Raw genomic sequence first — 17,508 nt, forward strand, 5'->3', positions numbered from 1 at the left:
ATTGGGAACTAAATCTCTGACAACATCCCAGTGGAACCGGGTCATCTGCTAGTATACGTGCGCGTACACACACACACACACATACACACACACACACACACACACACAGACACACACACACACACACACACTCATCAACACAAAGGTTACCTGCTGGGAAAAACAGCTACGGGTAGCTTGCTCTGTGTATCCAAAAGAAGGGCCTTCAAAGACAGCCGTGGGAAGCTTGAGGACCTCTCGGAGATAGAGGTCAAACTTGGGTTGAGCCATCACACCATTGGAGTCTGATATTTGTGAGAAAATGTCTGCAAAACAAGCGACCTTAGAGACTTCCTGATGTTCAAATAAGCAAGGAAACTCCTCATTGACAATTTCTCACCATACAACATTCTACAAGGCCTGAGAGAGTGTCATCAACATTTCAGAAATCAGGAATTTCCATTTATTTTGTGTTAATCTGACTTTACCATGAGGTATTGACAATATTTATCTCATGAGAAGTTTAACTTGTTGAGGTCGAAATGTAGATACCGAAGAGAAAAAAACGTCTTCTTTGCTCACATGAAGGTATGTCTTTGTTTAATGCAAATGACATGACCGATTCTGGCAGGCCTGACTTACGGAGTCATTATTGAAAAAAATATCACAAACACGATCTTTCCAACTATTTGCATAAGGTGTGATTCACAAATGATATATACATATATATATATATATATATATATATATATATATGTATATATATATATATATCTTATACACACATAAACATATAAGTATATAAGTATAAAATATATATATATATATATATATATATATATATATATATATATATATATATATATATATATAAAATATATATTCTCAATTTGCAAAATGGGAGGAATTATTGCACAAAAAAGAAATAAAAATGTTTCCCATTTTTTAGAGGACCACTAAGATGAGTTCGTAAAACCTTTTGTAGAGTATGTTATTATTAATCACTATACGCCATAGTAAAATGCTCATGTTATTGAGCTGTCAATAAGCTATCAATCATAGACATATAATAAACTCACTTGAGTATTCATATCTCTATTTCAATGCGTAATATCAAGCGGTACCTTCATGATGACGTAATAAAACCGGTCTCGATGTCCGTCCGTCCGTATATCTGTTCACAATCAAACCGATCGTGATGCATTTTAAGGCTTTCCGAGAGCTTTGGAGAGATTACCTACACTCCCGCACGGTGCTGTTTTTATTATTCCTACTACACTTCATTAGAACACAGATCGTGGATGGATGCGCAGATCCCAGGAGAACAACTATAGTTGTACAGAACAATTCATATTATCGATGGATAAAAATGATATTTAATTGATATTATAATAAATTGTTTATTTAAAACATCTTCAAATTTTGTGAGTTTTTAGTTTGTTGTGAAATATTAGGTCCTCGCGTCTCCGCATAGTGGCGTACAGGCTTAAGTCGTACTTGTTTACTACCGTAGAAAATCACAGAACTATCCGATCGACATGCTGTTAACAGTTTCAGAATCAGCTAAAATCTACAAGATATGAATATGTACACGAAACTCATCCGGCCAGCTAAAATCTGCAAGATATGAATATGTACACGAAACTTATCTGGCCTTTTGGATCACTTTAAAGTAGGGTGCCCTGTAATTTTAATGCGCTCTATGGATCCTCTGGAACTCACGAATGGTACACGTTGTGTAGTCACTAAACTACGTGGTAATGTCATCGAAGTGGAGCTACTGCGGGACAATCGAAGGGGAAAACCTGAATGATAATCAATGGATAAAAATGATATAATATATTGTTTAAAATACATTCGTGCTATCTGTCTTTTACCATATGTTGCCAGTGACGCCCGTCCAAGATGGGCACCTTTACTAGTTAGGTATATATATATATATATATATATATATATATATATATATATATATATATATATATATATATATATATATATATATATATATTCTAGCAAGATGTAAGCCTGGTGTTGGTTTAATGTTTCGGGTGGCAGGCTTGGGATCCTGGAGTCCTGAGTTCAAATCCCACTCCATTGTTGAATTCATACCAGGTGGAGTTGACTCAGCCTGTCATCCTTCCAAGGTAAGTGAAATTAGTGCCAGCTTGCAGGGTTCTGAGGTAAGCAAAATGAGTGCCAGCATGCTGGGATGATTGAGCAATTCAAGTATCCTGTGTTGGAGTGGAGACCTATTGAGGATTGTGCCTAATAGCCTAGGAGATTGCCTCAGCAGCACCAATGCGCTGTACAGAGTATGGTCCCACTGGATGGATGGACTAACAGGATCTGCTTACACAATGTGTAAGCATATGAACCATGCTTCCCCATTGTCTCAGGTCATTCACCTGCATTTGATTTTTCATTTATTTATATTTTCATTTATGGATGTTGTCTGACGATTCTGTGATTTTCCCTGGTGTTCGAGCTTCGATGTCCATCGGCACTCAAAATTTCAGCTTTCTACGTCACCCGGAAGGTACCGATCTTTAATATCAGTCAGTGAGTCAGTGGTTAGAAAGAGCTGTATATGTATGTATATATATATATATATATATATATATATATATATATATATATATATATATATATATATATATATATATATATATATATATATATATATATATATACAGTATTTGAGAAATACATATTTCTATAATATTATATTTCCAATGCTTTGGAAGGATAAGTTGAGAAAAAGAAAAGAGGAAGAAAAGTGAGGTATGGAGTAGAAAACAAGTGCAAGGTAGAAACTTAAAAGTTGAAGGAGTTAAAGGGAAGGGAAGGTAAGTATTATTTTTATTGCCATCTGAGTGCTTGACTTTCATTGCTGGAATCTCAGGTTCCCATGTTTTCTGTTCATTCGTCTATTGTCTACTAATGTCTTTGTAATCCATGTAAGAGTATAATGACCTTTCCTAAACGTCCTTTTCCAGCATGTGGTGCATGTCCAAGTACCCCTATGAGCACTAGGTACTGCAGAGCAAGAGGAAGCATCAAATATTCACTATTTTTAGCCGCATCTCACGCAGCAAACGCTGGCTCTAAGAGAGCTCCGTGTTGTTCTTCTTCTTCTTGTAATCCCGCCCCCCGGAGGGAGGGAGCGGGATATTATAATCGTCCAGTTTGTTACTTACGAAATCTAAAGATTTCGTAAGTATATTGATGACTTCCGTTTCTGTTTGTTTGTTTGTTTGTTTGTTTGTTTGTAGCCACGATAACTCGAGAACGGAAGAAGCTACCAATGTCAAATTACACCACGTGATTCAGGAGGGTGATGGCGAGTGCTGATTAGATTTTGGTCAAAATCGGTGAAAGGTCAAGGTCACAGTGAGGTCAAATATTCGATTTTTGATGGTTTGGTACAGATAACTCGAGAACGGAAGAAGCCACCAATGTCAAATTACACCACATGATTCAGGAGGATGATGGCTAGCGTTGATTAGATTTTGGTCAAAATCGGTCAAAGGTCAAGGTCACAGTGAGGTCAAATATTCGATTTTTGATGGTTTGGTACAGATAACTTGAGAATGGAAGAAGCTAACAATGTCAAATTACACCATGTGATTCAGGAGGGTGATGGCTAGCGCTGATTAGATTTTGGTCAAAATCGGTCAAAGGTCAAGGTCACAGTGAGGTCAAACATCCAAAACATTCGATTTTTGATGGTTTGGTACAGAATCATCGTAGAAACTTCGGGTTTGCATCGCTACCTTCTCTCGAGACAGCTTTTATTTGACAAGGTCAGCGGTCAAGTTGACGATTTCGTAAGTACCAGTCTATGACTGCTTGTTATCTTGCCAAAACGAAGTTTTTGCAAGATATGTTAGTCAGCTTGTATGTTTTTTTTATTTTTTTTTTTTGTTTGTCTGTAATCACATATAAAAAATTCTGCAGAGCACAGTTATCATTGGAAATTTTTGTAACTTCGCATATCAGAGGCCTATAGAGGTCCCTTTCAGCGCATAAAATTTTGAAGGTCAAGGTCAAAGGTCAAGGTCACTTTGTCGCAAATCAGGGGAGTCGACGAAACCCTTATTTTTTGAGTAATTTTGATTGGATCGTCTTAAAACTTCATGGGAATATAGTTCATATTCTGGCGCTCAGCTGATTATTTTTTGGTGGCAATTGGCCTTGACCTTCATATGTTTTTGTTTTTTCTTGGTCTGTAATCACGTATAAATCACTCTGCAGAGCACAGTTATCATTGGAAATTTTTGTAACTTCGCATATCAGAGGCCTATAGAAGTCCCTTTCAGCGCATAAAATTTTGAAGGTCAAGGTCAAAGGTCAAGGTCACTTTGTCACAAATCAGGGGAGTCGACGAAACCCTTATTTTTTGAGTAATTTTGATCGGATCGTCTTCAAACTTCATGGGAATATAGTTCATGGTCTGGCGCTCAGCTGATTAATTTTTGGTGGCGATTGGCCTTGACCTTCATGGTTAGCCCCTCAGGTCAAACATATTTGACCCCAAGGTCAAATTTTCAAGTTTTAGGAACCATATCGTATAGTACCTCAAATTGAACACCTCGATGAGTGCTTTCTAGATATGTCAAGCTTGAGACATTATGACGTCATTTGGTGACGTTATGAGGCAAAAGCATATTTTTCATGGTTACTCTGTAGAACGATTCTCATCGGAATCTCTCGTAGACAGATATTCCTCAAGGAGTCGCTCCTGGTGGATAGCAGCTCTGTTCACCTCAGTGTGACCTTAAAGAAGTCACACGTGGTCACCTTTTGGCAAGATACGGGTCACCCTGCGGGTGACATTGGTTTATTTGTAGGCACGATAACTCGAGAACGGAAGAAGCTACCAATGTCAAATTACACCACGTGATTCAGGAGGGTGATGGCTGGTGCTGCTTAGATTTTGGTCAAAATCGGTCAAAGGTCAAGGTCACAGTGAGGTCAAACATCCAAAAAATGATAACTCGAGAATGGAAGAAGCTACAAATGTCAAATTACACCACGTGATTCAGGAGGGTGGTGGCTAGCGCTGATTAGATTTGGTCAAAATCGGTCAAAGGTCAAGGTCACAGTGAGGTCAAACATCCAAAACATTCGATTTTTGATGGTTTGGTACAGAATCATCGTAGAAACTTCGGGTTTGCGTCGCTACCTTCTCTCGAGACAGCTTTTATTTGACAAGGTCAGCGGTCAAGTTGACGATTTCGTAAGTACAAGTCTATGACTGCTTGTTATCTTGCCAAAACGAAGTTTTTGCAAGATATGTTCGTCAGCTTGTATGTTTTTTTTTTTGTTTTGTTTTTTTGTTTGTCTGTAATCACATATAAAAAATTCTGCAGAGCACAGTTATCATCGGAAATTTTTGTAACTTCGCATATCAGAGGCTTATAGAGGTCCCTTTCAGTGCACAAAATTTTGAAGGTCAAGGTCAAAGGCCAAGGTCACTTTGGCGCAAATCAGGGGAGTCGACGAAACCATTATTTTTTGAGTAATTTTGATCGGATCGTCTTCAAACTTCATGGGAATATAGTTCATGGTCTGGCGCTCAGCTGATTAATTTTTGGTGGCGATTGGCCTTGACCTTCATGGTTAGCCCCTCAGGTCAAACATATTTGACCCCAAGGTCAAATTTTCAAGTTTTAGGAACCATATCGTGTAGTACCTCAAATTGAACACCTCGATGAGTGCTTTCTAGATATGTCAAGCTTGAGACATTATGACGTCATTTGGTGACGTTATGAGGCAAAAGCATATTTTTCATGGTTACTCTGTAGAACGATTCTCATCGGAATCTCTCGTAGACAGATATTCCTCAAGGAGTCGCTCCTGGTGGATAGCAGCTCTGTTCACCTCAGTGTGACCTTAAAGAAGTCACACGTGGTCACCTTTTGGCAAGATACGGGTCACCCTGCGGGTGACATTGGTTTATTTGTAGGCACGATAACTCGAGAACGGAAGAAGCTACCAATGTCAAATTACACCACGTGATTCAGGAGGGTGATGGCTGGTGCTGCTTAGATTTTGGTCAAAATCGGTCAAAGGTCAAGGTCACAGTGAGGTCAAACATCCAAAAAATGATAACTCGAGAATGGAAGAAGCTACAAATGTCAAATTACACCACGTGATTCAGGAGGGTGGTGGCTAGCGCTGATTAGATTTGGTCAAAATCGGTCAAAGGTCAAGGTCACAGTGAGGTCAAACATCCAAAACATTCGATTTTTGATGGTTTGGTACAGAATCATCGTAGAAACTTCGGGTTTGCGTCGCTACCTTCTCTCGAGACAGCTTTTATTTGACAAGGTCAGCGGTCAAGTTGACGATTTCGTAAGTACAAGTCTATGACTGCTTGTTATCTTGCCAAAACGAAGTTTTTGCAAGATATGTTCGTCAGCTTGTATGTTTTTTTTTTTGTTTTGTTTTTTTGTTTGTCTGTAATCACATATAAAAAATTCTGCAGAGCACAGTTATCATTGGAAATTTTTGTAACTTCGCATATCAGAGGCCTATAGAGGTCCCTTTCAGCGCATAAAATTTTGAAAGTCAAGGTCAAAGGTCAAGGTCACTTTGTCGCAAATCAGGGGAGTTGACGAAACCCTTATTTTTTGAGTAATTTTGATTGGATTGTCTTAAAACTTCATGGGAATATAGTTCATGGTCTGGCGCTCAGCTGATTAATTTTTGGTGGCGATTGGCCTTGACCTTCATGGTTAGCGCCTAAGGTCAAACATATTTGAGCCCAAGGTCAAATTTTCAAGTTTTCGGAACCATATCGTGTAGTACCTCAAATTGAACACCTCGATGAGTGCTTTCTAGATATGTCAAGCTTGAGACATTATGACATCATTTGGTGACGTTATGAGGCAAAAGCATATTTTTCATGGTTACTCTGTAAAACGATTCTCATCGGAATCTCTCGTAGACAGATATTCCTCAAGGAGTCGCTCCTGGTGGATAGCAGCTCTGTTCACCTCAGTGTGACCTTAAATAAGTCACACGTGGTCACCTTTTGGCAAGATACGGGTCACCCTGCGGGTGACATTGGTTTATTTGTAGGCACGATAACTCGAGAACGGAAGAAGCTACCAATGTCAAATTACACCAAGTGATTCAGGAGGGTGATGGCTGGTGCTGATTAGATTTTGGTCAAAATCGGTCAAAGGTCAAGGTCACAGTGAGGTCAAACATCCAAAAAATGATAACTCGAGAATGGAAGAAGCTACCAATCTCAAATTACACCACGTGATTCAGGAGGGTGGCGAGCGCTGATTAGATTTTGGTCAAAATCGGTCAAAGGTCAAGGTCACAGTGAGGTCAAACATCCAAAACATTCGATTTTTGATGGTTTGGTAGAGAATCATCGTAGAAACTTCTGGTTTGCGTCGCTACCTTCTCGAGAGACAGCTTTTATTCGACAAGGTCAGAGGTCAAGTTGACCATTTCGTAAGTACCAGTCTATGACTGCTTGTTTGTTTGTCTGTCTGTCTGTTAGCAACTTTACGGCAAAAGGGCTTTAGCAAACACTATCAAATTTAATCCACAGGTGGGCAATGAACCTTCGACGACTCCATTAACTTCTGGGTCCAATTAGATCAAAGGTCAAGGTCAAGATCACGAAAAGATCAAAATCGTTTTTCGCTCATAACTTCGTCAAAAATGATCTGATTTACTTCAAACTAAGCTTATAGTCAACTTAATTCAATTTGTCACTTATAATCCTACCCATTCCCATAGTGAAAAATGCATATTTGTGAAGATCGGTAGGGTCCGAAGTTTTGGGTTTCATTGTCATCGGTCAAAATTACAAATTTTCCATTAAAACTAAAACATGGTTACGAAAATACAACTTTACGGGAAAACGGCTGGCTCAAACACTGTCAGATTGTATCTACAGGTGGGTAATGAACCTCGGACGACCCCATTAACTTTTGGGTCCAATTAGGTCAAAGTCAGGTTACGAAAAGGTCAAAATCATTTTACGGTCATAACTTCGTCAAAAATGGTTTAATTGACTTCAAACTAAGACTAAAATATTCCTTATTCTATTCCTTATAATCAACATTCACGTTAAGGATGTATCAAATTTAAATTTGATCCCCAAAATAACTTTATGCCTTAAATGGGCGGGATTTGTTGTGCCTGGCACCACTTGTTCTTCTTGTTCTTCTTGTTCTTCTGGTGAAGACAAAACCTTTAGGACGCGGCTCTTTTATATACAGGATCCGGATCTCCTGAAATACTAAACACCTGTACACATCCTCGCATTGAGGGTGCCTTTTGAGAGCGTCTATCATGAACTTTTCAATATATTCGGACATTTGCTTTAAAGTTTCGAAAAGTTCACGTTACTATTTAAAGATTATTCCATTTAATGTGTTGTAATTTCGTAAATACACTATTTTCTCGTCATGAACAGGAGCCTCCATGACGGGTCTCGCTATTGGCTCCATCAAGGCACGTGACGAAATATCGGAAGTTGTTGTTGTTATTCTTCTTCTTCTTCTGGTGAAGACAAAACCTTTAGGACGTGGCTCTTGGACACATTTGTCCTTGTTCAATAAATTATGTCAAAGGAACCGAATGACTTGTGATTGAAAGAGACAGAGAAGCAAGATTAGGCCGTGAGACGAACGCTGTAAAACGACATCGTTTATAGTTTTGTCAAAAGTTTCACATTTTTTTTTAGAAATTACCAAAAAAACAGAACAATAAAGTAATGACGTAAAACATATAGCTTTGAAAGTGGTGCAGCCGCTTCAATATTTGGTATGTCCATCCGTCCGTCCTTCAAATTGTTTTTTAAGCGATGGAGACACTGAATTGACACAAGGGGGAGCTCTAGCTGCCGAGCATCATGAGAAGGAAATGCCAAACTGCACCACTTCCTTCAGACATGGGTGCGATTTTATTTTTCACGGCATACTTGATTGGTCAAAAAACAATGCATGAAAAGCTTTTGGCCAATCAAATACAACGATAAAGAAGCGCATGACGAAAACAACATCGGCATGATGTGTTTACTTTTTGTGATTGTTATTTGTGGTTTACAGTGAGGAGTTGGAAACACGGAGTGTTGCATGCATTTTTGCCGGTCAACAAAATAAAAAAAATTCATCATTTTCCTTGATAGGCCGTGGAACAAACACTCAAAACAAGGCTTCGATTTGGAGTTTTGTTTCGCTACCACCGAGGCACGGCGCAACACATACCTCATCATTTTGATTAAAATGTAGTGAATCACAATTTTGTTTGTGGTGAATCACAATCACAATGTCGTGGATTATTTTTGGCAAAACTTTCACATAAAGGAGAAATCTGTGAACAAAAATCACACTTTCGGCACTAGAATAATTGAAGTCACTGTGTGCATTGATTAATTATCTTCAATAAGACCGGTAATATTTCACAAAGCCTACAACAAGTGTGTGTCCACTCTCAGGAGCCGACACAGAAAACAACATCTGTCCAACCTCTAATGCAGTGTTTCTCAACCGGGGTTCCCCGGAAGCCTAGGGTTCCGCAAGAGGTCGCTAGGGGTTCCGCGAGAAACAGTAATAAATAGGCTAATGTATTTTTGAGTAGTTTTTGTTTGATTTAATATTCGTAATTTTACTATACACGTACGGCATATTGTTGGAAACTCCTTGGTTATTATAATAGAGGCTTCAACCTCTTATATTATTTACAATTATAACAACCATAGGGAATGTATTTAACGATGTGTATGTGGTGCCAGTGTGAAACCGCCCACACTGGTTAGTGGACGTCCTGTACGCGGCGGATTCGTTGAGTGACTGACTCAAGTACGCGACGCATGCACGGTGTCCATCTATCTTCTCTGTGCTTCCTAGCACGAAGTCAGTCTCTCTCTCTCTCTCTCTCTCTCTCTCTCTCTCTCTCTCTCTCTCTCTCTCTCTCTCTCTCTCTCTCTCTCTCTCTCTCTCTCTCTCTCTCTCTCTCTCTCTCTCTCTCTCTCTCTCTCTCTCTCTCTCTCTCTCTCTCTCTCTCTCTCTCTCTCTCTCTCTCTCTCTCTCTCTCTCTCTCTCTCTCTCTCTCTCTCTCTCTCTCGGTTAGTTCTTCTGTTTACCTTTATTGCTTCAGCTTTATTTGTTTAAGTTTTGTTGATCAGGTTGCATGAGGTGTGTGTTTTTTTTGATTAAAATTTTTTTTTTGTGAATTAAAACCTCGGTGTGAGGTCTCATAAACGAGCAGTATGCTTTTTTTTTCATTGCCAATAAATTTGACAAAAAGGGGGTCATTTTTTTCCTTAAACCAGGTATCCGAAAAAAATATATTATATTTACCACGTGAACTACGATAAAAATATAAAAGAGCTAGATATTAATAATGGTACATAATAATTTTTATGCAGGGGTTCCCTGAGACATGAAAACTATTTCAAGGGTTCCACAAGGGTAAAAACGTTGAGAAACGCTGCTCTATTATTAACTTTCAAACTTGTCTCCCTCCTATAAAATCTGATAGTACCAATTGTTAAGTCTGTCTCTGGTGTATGCTCCTCCTCCATCCCTTTAACCTCCTCAAATGGCACCAGAGCCGACTCTGCTCATGAGAAGGCTGAATGCCTCAATTGTGTTTGCTTCCAAATCTTGTGCCCCTTATCTATCTCTATCTCTATCTCTATCTCTATCTCTATCTCTATCTCTCTCTCTCTCTCTCTCTCTCTCTCTCTCTCTCTCTCTCTCTCTCTCTCTCTCTCTCTCTCTCTCTCTCTCTCTCTCTCTCTCTCTCTCTCTCTCTCTCTCTCTCTCTCTCTCTCTCTCTCTCTCTCTCTTTTACTTCTTCTTTTTACTTTTATTGCTCCATCTTTATTTGTTTAATTTTTGTTGATCAGTTTGCATGATTTTTGTCTTTTTTTTGATTAAAATTTTTTTTTTTGTGAATTAAAACCTCGGTCTGAGGTCTCATAAACGAGCAGTATGTGTTTTTTTTGATTGCCAATAAATTTGACGAAAATGGGGTCATTTTTTTCCTTACACCAGGTATCCGAAGAAAAAATATTATATTTACCACGTGAACTACGATAAAAATATAAAAGAGCTAGATATTAATAATGGTACATAATAATTTTTATGCAGGGGTTCCCTGAGACATGAAAACTATTTCAAGGGTTCCACAAGGGTAAAAACGTTGAGAAACGCTGCTCTATTATTAACTTTCAAACTTGTCTCCCTCCTATAAAATCTGATAGTACCAATTGTTAAGTCTGTCTCTGGTGTATGCTCCTCCTCCATCCCTTTAACCTCCTCAAATGGCACCAGAGCCGACTCTGCTCATGAGAAGGCTGAATGCCTCAATTGTGTTTGCTTCCAAATCTTGTGCCCCTTATCTATCTCTATCTCTATCTCTATCTCTATCTCTATCTCTATCTCTATCTCTCTCTCTCTCTCTCTCTCTCTCTCTCTCTCTCTCTCTCTCTCTCTCTCTCTCTCTCTCTCTCCACCCTTCCCAGTCACATCCAACTGCTCCTGGATTCTGTTGTTTGCACCTGAGAAGGTGAAGAGGTTTCTAGCAACCCTTGATCGATTGTGCAACTTGACTGGATGGCATCAGCTCACGAGTCCTAAAAACCTGCTCTGCTGCTCTTGCACTTCCTCACTCTGCCCTTTTCATCCTATCATTTGCCCAAGGTTATCTTCCATCTGCTTGGAAGTCAGCCAACATCACTGCATTACATAAGCAAGGCACAAAAAGCTATCCCCTTAACTACAGACCTGTCAGCTAACTCACATTAATAACTGACATCAAAGCCTTCCTCTTCTCCGAATGGACTCATCTCTGATCATCAGTTCAGATTTAGACCAGGTCACTCGACCTTTGGCATGCTGTTTCTGCTCTCCCAATAATAGATTAAGACCCTCAATGTCAGACATGAGGTCAGGGCCATCTCTCTCGACATATCTCGAGCTTTTGATGCAGTTTCGCATCCCGAGGTGCTCTCAAATCTTTCTGCCAATGGCATCCAAGGCCAATTCCACACATGGCTTACTGACTTCTTCAACTCTCAAAGCCAATGTGTGACACTTATGGAATCTTTTCATCTCCTCTCTGGAATATCCTCTTTATCTCTTTGCTGATGACTCCAACCTCTGCCTTGTCATTCTTCATCCTTCAGACGGACAGACAGCAGCCTCTTCTCTCTTCAGACCATGACAACATCTATCTCTCCCAATGGACCATACGGCAAACCCTCCCATCTATTTTCTCAGCAACCCTCTTGAAGAAGTTCAGTCACTCAAACTCTCGGGTATCACTCTCAGCCGTGGGCGACGATAATGTTTTCTCTGGAACTGCTTCATCAATCAATGTGAAACTTCACAATGATCTAGTAGTGATGGGGAATACATGTTTTAAATTTCAACTTGATCGGGCGCATGGTCTGGCAGCCAGGATTATTAGATTTTTTTTGATGTGTTCTTTTTTAATGTTTTGAATTTTTTTTGAATGAGGCTCACTTGGCTGGGCCTGGATGGGTTTCAGGGTGGAGGAGTAGCAGCTGAAATGTGAATCCTATCCAGGCTCCTTCTGATGACTTCATCTTTGGTTTTTGCTTTTTCGGGTTCCTTCTGATTATGTCGATGCAGGACTGTACCGATTTGGTCTTCCATTTGATTTGAATTTAATTTATTTTAATTCCATTCTAAATTCAATTGAATAATGATTAACAATAATTTTTTAAAAAACGTCATGGGTCAGGGTCATGTGTCAAATCAAAGCGGGGTTGCATCAAAGAGGGACGTCTTGGTACCCAGTCGTCACTGCCAGCCAGTTTTAAAGTGGCAGTTCCAATTATGTCTCATTAATTACGTAACACACCAGTTCACAAACAGCACACAAAATACACCACACAAAACAAGTCCTGGTGAGGGTCTGCAATTTCTGTTTGCTCTTTTTCTTGTTTATTGTTATACTAGCAGGGACACCCGTGCTCCGCACAGGAATCCCGTGGATGACGCGGGTCTGAAGGAGTATATGTCACAGTTATTTGTAAAATTGTAGAGGCTGCCACAGATACACTGACACACACACTGACGCACACACATGGACACGCACACGCACGCACACGCACACGCACACACACACACACACTGACGCACACACATGGACACGCGCACACACACACTGATGCACACACATAGACATAGACATAGACATAGACATAGACATAGACATAGACATAGACACAGACACACACACACATACACACACACACACACTTTTAATAGTGTGGATACAATATTCACAACATAGAAATCAAACCCGATCGTGTTTATACACCGCACAGCGTTTAATATTCACAACATAGAAATCAAACCCGATCGTGTTTATACACCGCACAGCGTTTAATATTCGCAACATAGAAATCAAACCCGATCGTGTTTATACACCGCACTGTAATGTCGTGGTAGAGGTGCTCCAAGGCAGACATGAGCGGGGGAACAGCACAACCCTGCTTTATTTCCACGAGCGAGAGCGTGAGCGTACGTTGCCCGTAACTCCACTTTATTACGTACTCGATAAATAAGAACAGAGTTCAATTTGTTCGACCACTTTATTAGCGTGGAACGACAATAATCAAACAAGTATTGAACAGGTTGAAACACCCACAACATCCCTGGCTCCGGCTCAGGCTGCGCATGCGCACTGGCACAGGGGACCGTCGATATGTAGAAGTACCGTAAAGTACAATGTTCTCTATCTCCCTCCGAGTCTTTATTATGTTAATAGATAAAGGCTGAGAAAATATTAAGTTTAATGAATGAACAAAAGTTTATATCACCCATCGTGTGACTATTCCATGGAGTAGTCCTTGTGCCAGGCAGGCACGCTGGTCGCTCTGGTGGATCGGCGTTGACCTATTGCTGGTGCTGGTGGTGTCACATCGGGCCCCAGTTGTGGTGTACTGGATAGAAGATGCTTAGCAGGCAGACACGAGCGGGGGAACAGTCGAGCCGGGCTGTGTTGCACAAGCGCGAGCGCGGGCGTACTTTGCCCGCGGCTCCCCTTTATTACGTATTCAGCACACGCACAAGCTGGGCGACTACAGCATCACTACAACGCCTCAGGCGGCGCGCACACCTTATATCCCTTGCAGACCCGATGACCACGACGACCCCTCCTCCCATCATCATGCCCCGCCCTGCATGCCCGCAGGCTACACCACACTCCTCCCTCCTAAAACTATGATTATTAAATGATCACCATCATAATAAGCATAAACAGCACGAAGGACTACGGTATAATAGTAGACAAGGCACAAAAAATGAAAACAGCGAACTATAACAGCACATCACATCATATAATGCGTGAAAGCGAGCTAATGGAGCTGCCACGGCCAGGTTCCGAAGACGGAGGTGCACACAGCACCTCCCACACTCTGGCCGCGTTACCGATATGAAGCAGCAAGGCGAAAAGCACAGCAGCCCTACACAGCGGAAACGCCCCCAGGCGGCTCATGCTGACATGGCCCTCGGCGAGGCCGCGGCGATCTCCCGAGCAAACCTCCCCCGGCACCATCAAACGCCTCCGGCCCACTTCCCCCAGGCAGACCTGACGCAGATAAACATTCCGAGGCCGGAAGCCCGCTGTCTGGAAGCCGTGGCGCCAGCGCCAGACTCGATTGACCTTGGATGGGGGCGCTGAACAGCACCGCTGGCTGGACGCACCCAATGCTTCATAACAACCCACGCACCACAATCAGTTGAGATGCCAACGCCCGTCTAAACGGCCTTGAGCGAACACAGAGAGCTGCGCCCGCAACCAGAGGTGGGGGTAACGCCGACCAGCGCACCAGTCCTGGCCCCGAGTCGATCTCCGAGACCCACACGGCAGTTAGACGGTAGCAATTCCATTTAAACCACACTTCAACCATAGGCTCGTTATAAATCACTACGAACATCATTTGAACCATTGCAAACTCATTTTTCCGTACAGCGCGTTCTTTCGACCAAATCCCCACACATGACAAAGCAACTACCCGCGGCCCGGGGCAATGGAAGGCCAACCCAACCTTTTTATTCGCCACCACCGCTCCCAAAGCCACCACATCACATTGATCATAATACAAATCCCATCGATTGATCTCCACCAAACCCACTCTCACACAGGAACTGCTGGCATTTATTTCAACAACGTTAAACTGCATCACTAGAGCAAGGAAAAACAAATATGCAATGAACAGCAACCCACAACCCACATCACGAGTCCGTCTCTTGGTTGTCGACTCGATGTTGTGACTCGCGACTTCCTTTAATGCCACGGGCTCACCGCAACCTGTTGAAGCTGCCCGAACAACACCGGCGCGCATTGCCTCACGAACGCTGCCGAAGCGCGGGAACTCATCGCGAGAGCTGATACGGCTCTCGCCGCTCCCGAACCGTACATCACCGCCACAGGCAGCAACGAACGGCCGCTCCCGTTGCATCGACGCGGCTCCCGCCGCCAGAACCTCGCCCTCGGTACTCGATGAAGGCATCGAAGAGAGCACCGGCACACCTGGAGGTACGAACCGGAGATCCAGCCCGAGGTGCGCCAGCCAGTCCCGACCCAAAAGGGCGGGCCCCTCCCCTCGCACCACGAACACCGAGAGCCGGGCGCGTCGACCTCGGTAGCGCACTGAGACGTCGGCCCTCGCAAGCGGTGCAATCGCTTCACCGGTGTACGTGTACAGCGACAAGGCCGTCTTGACCAGGCAAACACCGCGAAGACCACGAGCCGCCTGCTCACCCATGACCGACACCGCAGCCCCGGTGTCCACGCAAAACACGGTCGGCTCGCCATTCACTTCGACCTCCACCGTGAACGGCGTCGTCATCTCCGAACCAACGGAAAACAGACTCAACCGTGGTTGCATCTCCTGCTCCGGCCCGCCGGCTTCGCCATGCCCCGGCTGCAGGCCGATCTCCAGGTCACTGGGGTCCTCCCGCACCTCGTCATCCAAGACCCCAACGGAGGCCCCCGCCATCCGACACACATGCTTCAAATGTCCCACCTTGTGACAATGCAAACACACGGTGTTCTTATACGGGCACATTCGTCGCAGGTGCGGACCCCCACACCCCCAGCACCCCTGGAAATCCACTTCGCTCCCGGTGCGACCGTGCTGCGGTGCGTGCCCTCGTCCCGCACCGCCAGACGCGCGTGCGACCTGCGGCACTTGAGTCATCGCGCGGACTCCGGGCTGCGCGACCTGCGGCACCTGCGCGGTCACCGCGTGGACCTCGGGATCAGCCGACATGCCCCAGCTGGAGCTACTCATTATGTCCTGGCCAGCGATGGTGCGGACATCCGTGAGTGTCTGCTCGACAGACGAAGCAGTCCCGACCGCCAAGTTGAATGTGATGTCGGTCAACCGCAGGATGGCTGCTACCATCTTTGCGTCTCGCAGACCAGAAATAAAACGATCTCTGAGCCGTGCCGGACGCTCCTCTGTCGTGAACTTGCAAGGCACAGCCGAATGCTTCACCCGTGCTACGAAGTCTGCAACGCGCTCCTCGCCACCCTTAGCGAGGTGATCGAACTGGAACCGCGCGAGATGCAACGACTTCTCTGGCGCCAAGTGGGTCTTCATTTTCGCCACGATGTCCTGAAACGATAGCCCGTCATCACTGGGCTTATTTGGAGCCACCAAATCACTCAGCAGCCGGTAGTGCTCCGTTGATAGCAAGGCGAGCAAGATCGCCTTGCGTTTCTCTTCATCATCTACATCATTCGCGCGGAAGTAGCAACCCAACTGTTCAGAAAACAACTCGAATTGATCTCCCCCGAAAACGGGTACGCGCCCGTGCGCCGTGCCCCGACCTTCTGTCATGCTCGTGCTGGCGAGACCCTTGGCTCCGTAGCCTGGAACCGCCCGGGTTATTTGCCGCCCTGCACACGCCGATCCGAAGATCCTCGTCAGCCAACTGTGGTGTACTGGATAGAAGATGCTAAGCAGGCAGACACGAGCGGGGGAACAGTCGAGCCGGGCTGTGTTGCACAAGCGCGAGCGCAGGCGTACTTTGCCCGCGGCTCCCCTTTATTACGTATTCAGCACACGCACAAGCCGGGTGACTACAGCATCACTACAACGCCTCAGGCGGCGCGCACACCTTATATCCCTTGCAGACCCGATGACTACGACGACCCCTCCTCCCATCATCATGCCCCGCCCTGCATGCCCGCAGGCTACACCACACCAGTGGGGATGGGGCTCTCGGGGTTTCAGGGGCCGATGGTGGCGTCTGAAGGATCGCGCGCCTCGGTGTGCCTCGTCCTGGTGCTGCTGGCGTGTCTGAAACAGGTGTAGTCTTGCGCTTGGGTGTGCATACTGATGTCAGTGCCGGTGTGGGCCCCGTTGGCGTCGCAGATGTCACGGGTTCGCTGTCGAGGTCAGGCAGTTGCGGTGTTACAACGGGTGCAGGTACATTGATGCGGGTTGCTAGATCATCATAGATAGACCGGGGTGGCAGCTGGTCATTGCGAACTGGGCTAAACTTG

General features: G+C 43.8%; 2 protein-coding genes across 6 annotated transcripts in view; one reads left to right on the forward strand and one right to left on the reverse strand.

The window, feature by feature from the left end:
• Positions 1–17,508, reverse strand: part of DTNB (dystrobrevin beta) — a 218,487-nt gene that overhangs the window by 113,864 nt on the left and 87,115 nt on the right. For all 5 annotated transcript variants that reach the window (XM_085847130.1, XM_085847131.1, XM_085847134.1 and 2 more), the window contains exon 6: positions 151–305. In XM_085847130.1, coding sequence (XP_085703256.1) covers positions 151–305 — 155 coding nt within the window. The remainder of the gene's footprint in view (positions 1–150; positions 306–17,508) is intronic.
• The window catches only part of LOC147017454 (uncharacterized), a 56,584-nt gene that overhangs the window by 19,765 nt on the left and 19,311 nt on the right, over positions 1–17,508 (forward strand). The gene's annotated exons all lie outside the window — the stretch shown is intronic.

The sequence above is a fragment of the Eptatretus burgeri genome, chromosome 11 (assembly GCF_056783735.1).
Source record: "Eptatretus burgeri isolate ZD-2024b chromosome 11, Ebu_testis_v1, whole genome shotgun sequence".
Lineage (NCBI taxonomy): Eukaryota > Metazoa > Chordata > Myxini > Myxiniformes > Myxinidae > Eptatretus > Eptatretus burgeri.